This window comes from Grammomys surdaster, unplaced genomic scaffold, assembly GCF_004785775.1.
Source record: "Grammomys surdaster isolate TR1022 unplaced genomic scaffold, NIH_TR_1.0 126531, whole genome shotgun sequence".
Taxonomy (NCBI): Eukaryota; Metazoa; Chordata; class Mammalia; order Rodentia; family Muridae; genus Grammomys; species Grammomys surdaster.
Window position 1 is genome coordinate 6,298,701 of NW_021621323.1, and position 6,391 is coordinate 6,305,091.

The window sequence follows — 6,391 nt, forward strand, 5'->3', positions numbered from 1 at the left end:
AGTACAGATATGTATAGATACATGATGAGTACAGATATGTATAGATAAATGATGAGTACAGATATGTATAGATGAAACTGGATGTAACTGTAGATTTTTGTCATCAAGGGGGAGGGGCCAATGAAAAAGGGTCTGTCCCCCTTCCTTGGGGTTCTGAGAAGGCAAGGGGGTGTTTCTTCAGTGGTGTAGCCATCAGTAAGATGCCTCTGCTTCTGTAACTAAGTCCTCACCCAGCTCCTAAGGGCAACACTAGTTAAACTCATTGAGTCACCAAAAGATACGGTGTGAAAGTCGAGGAAGAACAAATTTGAAAGGAAATACCTGGAGTCAGCAGCAGTGGGAAGGGAATAATGGGGGGGGTGCAATCAGAGTACTGTGTGTGTGAGAGAGAGAGAGAAGGGGGGGAGTCAAATACACTGTGTATGGTGAGTGAAAAATGACAAAATGAAACCAATTGTTCTACATCATTAATACTTGCTTATAAAAAGAAAAAACAGCTATAATCCTGGTCATAGGCTGGAGTGCCCATGTAAGTGCAGTGCTTACTGCATAAATATGTGTGCCTGAGGTCAGCTCCTAGCAACCACAGGAAAAGCCAAGCAAAGAGTCCCATGCCTGCAGTCTCAGAGCTAGAGAGGCAAAGACAGGCAGATCTCTGGGACTGGCTGATCAGACAGTCTAGCTGAGTTGGTGAGCTCCAGGGTTAGTGAGAGATTCCTGTCTCCAAAACAGTGGGTTTGGAGAGGACTGAGAAAGACTCCAAACATCAACCTCTGAGCCATCCACACACTCAGAACCTGCTGAATGCATGCAAACCTGCTAACAGCAGAAGGATGGCCAATCACACACAGCCATTCTTGACTTTTCCAAATGACAAAATCTTCATTTCTTTTTACTGATAGAAGTGCATCCAGCTGACTGCAGAATTGCCTAGTTCCTCTTTTTTGGCTGATAGATAGAGATGACTCATTCTGGTCAGTGAATATAAATGGATATAGTTGGATCTTCTGAAATATTGTTCAGGAAGGAGTGAATAAAGATACAGTGTGAACTTTTGCCTTTCTATCCAGTCCTCCTTCCTGCTATGTGGAGTTTAGAGTTGAAAGCCAGATCTCTAGGTACTGTCTTATGATACGAAGCATCTTGGAAGTAGGAACCACAGTCTATCTGAGTCTTCCATTTCTCAGCACTGCAGACAAACAAATGGAAGGAGTCTGGATTCCTAAGGCTATTGGGCCCCACGGGCCCCATGTTGCAGCTCATGCCTCTTCTACCAAACTAAGAGAAGACCTGTTAGTTCTTATACATCAAATCCTCAACGTGGAGATTCTCCCATTTTTTCTTACAACATCTAAGAGCTACCTTCCCAATACCATGTTTTCCCCACCTGCAGAATGCCATTGGAAACTACTAAAATATGGCGGGAGGGAATACGCCTTGTAATTGACAGAATGATATTTGGAGTTTTCTGGTTATCCAGTTTCTTTCATTTTAATTTTATTAGCAGAGTTAATGGAGTTAGGTTCTGGAGCCACAGAGAAATTTAGAGTCTTCAACTAGGAGGCCAAATGGTCATGGAATATGCTTTGCACATCCTTAACATGGAAAGGAAGCTAGCAGAAAGCCAAGTACAAGAATTGCAACCAGCGGTATAGAAAGCTATGTATCCATTAAGAATGATCTGTGGTATCGTAGCCAAGGGAATCCATTTGACAACCTCTTGTACTGCAACAGATCTTATGTAAACATATCTGGATATCATGGTAACCTCCAGATAAAACCAAAGACAGACCTAAAGAAAGAAAATGCTGAGGAGAGTTAGGAGAAGCAGGCATTTAAATGTAGGAAACCAGAAATACCCAATAGGATCTAGAACATCTAGAAATCATTATAGCCATACACAGCTTCCAGAGACTTACAACACTGAGCTCACAAATTGGCTACATTCCACTGCTGCAGCAGAAAGAAATAAGGACAGAAGAGCAACTGGCAGCTTAGTAAACATGAGTTACCCTCACTAGCTCTGAGCCATGATACAGTAGCACATCCCAACTTGTACAGCTAAGGGAAACTATCTTCATTAAAAGGATTTAGGTTATTTATTTAGATATTAGAAGAGGAAGGTAGCTGTAGGGACTTCTGATGAATTATCAATAATATTAGGTTTCTTCAATCAGGAAAAGTGAAATAATAGATATTTTATATAGACTGCTTAAGATTGATTAAACCTATTTTTACTTTACTCATGACTGGACTTGGGCATCTATTTCCTTTTCCACATGAATTTTCAGTTCCAGCTATAATGAATGCCTCACACTAAACCCATGGCTATCTTAGCTGGCTACCCATCAGCACCTCTATAGTAGAAGAACTACCAGCTTTGTGAGCTTCAGTTTTCTGAGGTGCTTTGTGACACAGCATTACCAGGCTAACAGGGTCTTCTACAGTACCCTATAAATTCCAGTTATTGGTATACATTCTTTAAAGTTTAACAATGAGAATATATATATATATATATATATATATATATATATATATATATATTACAGTATTTTTTTAGCATCTCTAAAATCTAATGATTATGCTGTCTTAGTAAAATGGTGGTTGTAGGTTCTCCTCGAACATCCATTACTTACTAGCTAGCTAGGTTTCCAGTAGTAGGCATGATTTCCCTCTTGTTGAGTAGGTATTAAGTCCAACTAGAGAGCTGTTACTAAAGTGAACCAAACAAGTCAGAGAAAGAGGCAGTAAGCAATGTCCCTCCATGGCTTTTGCTTCAGTTTCTACTTGAGTTCCATTCTAACTTCCTTCAATGGTGGCTTATAATCTTCACTATGAAATAAATTCTTGCTTCTTCAAAAAAAAAAAAGCAAGATTATAAAATATTCATCTATATAACAAATGTCCCATAGAAGATATGTTGGCAAGATTAGCTTACTTGAAGAAAGTTAATCAGGATAATTTAAATGCTGTCATGGCTTTTCTTCTGCCTCCAACAAGCAATTGTCTCTTGCCTTTCATCATCACCTGTGTCGTTTGCTCTCCATGGCAAAGAGAAATGATGAAAAGCCAAATCCATAGGAAGCATGCCAAAGTATCAACAGACAATCCTCATGTACAATGAGGATCACAAAACTATCTTTTCAAAATATGCTTTCATAAGTCATTTCATTAAAAATATATACAGCCTATACTTTTTATATTATGTATATGAGTACTTTTTAGACACACCAGAAGAGGGCATCAAATCCCATTACAGATGGTTGTGAGCCACCATGTGGTTGCTGGGAATTAAACTCAGGACCTCTGGAAAAGCAGTCAGTGCTCTTAACCACTGAGCCATAGCTCCAGCCCACAATGTAAACTTTTAAAAAGCAAAGATTGCCAAGCACAGAAACAAAAAGTTGTACTAATATAGATTGTGTTTATTGAAATGAAAAAGAAATCTTTGTGGGATTTGTTTGTCAGATATTTTTAAAATAAGCAATACAACGTCAATTTCCTACTTGCCTCTCTCCCCATAACTCCAGGCACATGGTAGTCACTCAAAATAACGACATATTAAGAGAAAAATAACTGACACAGTGCATGGTTTCAAAATCGTTTACTGTTTGGTCAAATAATATTTTTTAAATGTCAGTCGTAGAGTGAGAATACACATAAACATATATGTTAAAGTTTATCAAATTTGCATTGTTATTACATGAAAATGTGTTTTGGCTTATAGGAAAGACATAATTCCTGAGATAGCTTGGCTGCTATTAATAACTCTCATCACTGTCAAATCATCTTTTTTTTAAGCTACTTGGGAGTGTGAATTGAGATGAGGATGTTCAATTTGGACTGATTGTCTACAACCTGCTCAAAAACTCTGTGAGCTTTGTGTTTTACAAAAGGTAAAAAAATAAGCACAGTATGCTGAGGTTTTCCATCCAAAGGTATAGCATATGGGCACAAAGCAGGCTGCACATAAGAGAAGATGTTTCGGCCAACTGTCAATCACCCCTAATGAACACATGCTTCCTCCACCATCAGTCGCTGACACAGCCCAGCCCAGCTGTTATTTTGCATTTATTGAAATTCTCCCTGCTAAATAATTATGCTCATCTTTAAAAAGTAAACTGATCAAAATTATATTCAATTTCTCTCTCCCACCCAACATCTTCTCCACCATTACAAAGCAATCCCAGAGTATGGCAAGACTGAGTTCTGACCAGTCTTCTATGCTGCTCGGCCATTTCTGTTGGCTGAAACCACAACATAAATCATAGCAAAGCAATTCTGGTCTTCTGTAGAGTGTGTTCAAGCTTATAACTCAGGGACCAAGCCCTGAGCCCAAGCTTCACTGGGCTAGCAAGACTTTCGTCTTTTCCTAATTCATATTACTTTAGAATAGCTTTCAAAACAATCCTACAGGTCGCCAACTGGGACATAAAGCTGAGCAAACACTGTGCACAATCTTTCTAGGCTTCATTAAGGCACTGGGATCATTCCTGCATGCACTGGAGCTGTTTTGATTTTCTTCCACATTTGATGCACCGGCCTTTAAAAGCAGTCGAACACATTAATTGGAAGAAAACCACTCTGAAAACACTTAAGGTTTTTTTTTTACCCAACCAAGTTCTAAAGCCTTACACAACCCAGATTGTGTTTTTTCTCTGGATCTGTACGTCTGCTTGTGAATGCATGTGTTTGGTTCATGATAATTTTCTAATATGCATAGAATATTGAAAAACAGGTATTTACCAAAGGCCCCATACACCAGCCACTTCAGACTGAAACCGAAAACCTTTTAAGGAAATTTTTTAACAACAAATTTCACCTATTCTACATATCTGAAACCAGTCATTATATTCCTTAGCCTCTAGTTGAAAATAAAAAAAAAAATCTCGTTTAACTAAATAGGATACACTTTTTTAAAAAATCCCTATGGAGATGTTTCTGTGTTGTTGTTTATTAAATTCCTTCCCACGTTGACCTACTCCACTTCCGGCTACTGCAATTCGATGTCCCCTGCGTACAAGGTGATGAGCAGGATGGCAGTGAACCCGGTTAACATCCCTGCGTTCTGGATCATGAAGAAGGTGAAATCCGTTTGTCTTCCAGTGACTTTTTCTCTCAGCATGTCGTTCATCTCTGGAAACTAGAAGATACATTATTAAATAGCTGTCGCCATCTTGTGGTCAAGCCTGAAATGCTCGTCTGGGGTGTCTGCACAAGAGATGAGCATTTATTTTCTTTTGAGACTGGGAGGGAACAATGTTTTGGTTCAGGTATGGTCATTTAAAATTCTAATATTTTGTGGCATCCACAGTAAAACGATTGAAAGGTCAAATGAGCCACACAGCCAGATGGGATGTACCTGGCCTAATGCCTTCCCCACTCAACTCTCTTCCCATATATAGTTGTCTACATCTCAAATTTTAAGGAATTCAACCCTGTAGATTTGACCCTCAGGCACATGTTTCTGTTTACTTCCTATGCTATACTATATTCTACTCTTAACTTTTATACTCCAATACATCATTTTCTAGAAAATTCTCCATGGTAGTGTTCTCTCTACACACACGCACACACACACCCTACAGACATAAATAATACTGACTCAAATCAATATTTATTGTCCAATTCTAATTTGTACTTAATTTAGTGCAATATTTTTAGCTTAACCTCAAAGGCTTTCACTGTGAATCACTTTGAATAAAAAAGTTATTCCCTCGACCGAGTTATTTGTTCTTCTAAATGTGACACGCTTATGCAAGAGACAGGTCAGGCCTACAAGAACCTACTATAATAGAAGACAAGTTTAATTCATTATACAGTAAAAAGAGACCTTAGAAAACATCCCCCTACTCTTAAAAAAGTGTTTACTTCATCACTGCCCATAAGATCAGTCATCAAAGAATCAAAAACAGCCATTCCAAGTTACTGTTAGCGCAAGTTACTTACAAAGTGAGATACACTGAGCTGGAAAAGGTAGGGATCACTAGCCAGGCCTTGGAAAAGGTAGGAAGCTGAAGGCTTCCCTCCAACTCGGAACCCAGATGCTCATTTGTAAAAACCAAATTAACCCAAAATAAAATACTTGAATTTCTTACCATATCTGCCAGAGAAATGTAGAGGAACATGCCTCCAGCGAGTGCAAATATAATATTTGGAGCAAAATTGTTGCCCACCAAAATGCCAAAAGCTAACCCAACGTAGCAGGAACATGCGGAGAGGAAGTTGAACAGCAAGGCTTGCCGAGTGCTCATCCCTGCATTGAGCAAGATCACAAAGTCCCCTAGAAGAAGAGAGCAGCAAGTGAGTTGTGTTTCCTTCTGTTTGGGAATGGGAAGAAGAAAAAGAAGAAGAAGAAGAAGAAGAAGAAGAAGAAGAAGAAGAAGAAGAA

The 6,391-nt window shown here is 38.9% G+C and overlaps 1 protein-coding gene across 1 annotated transcript in view; it reads right to left on the reverse strand.

The window, feature by feature from the left end:
* Nucleotides 1–3,404: 3,404 nt before the first annotated feature.
* Slc39a8 (solute carrier family 39 member 8) overlaps nucleotides 3,405–6,391 on the reverse strand; it is a 59,561-nt gene continuing 56,574 nt past the window's right edge. Inside the window, exons 7-8 of the mRNA XM_028760425.1 lie at nucleotides 6,099–6,283; nucleotides 3,405–5,143 (exon numbers count right to left, since the gene is read on the reverse strand). Coding sequence (XP_028616258.1) covers nucleotides 4,994–5,143; nucleotides 6,099–6,283 — 335 coding nt within the window. The 3' untranslated portion in view covers nucleotides 3,405–4,993. The remainder of the gene's footprint in view (nucleotides 5,144–6,098; nucleotides 6,284–6,391) is intronic.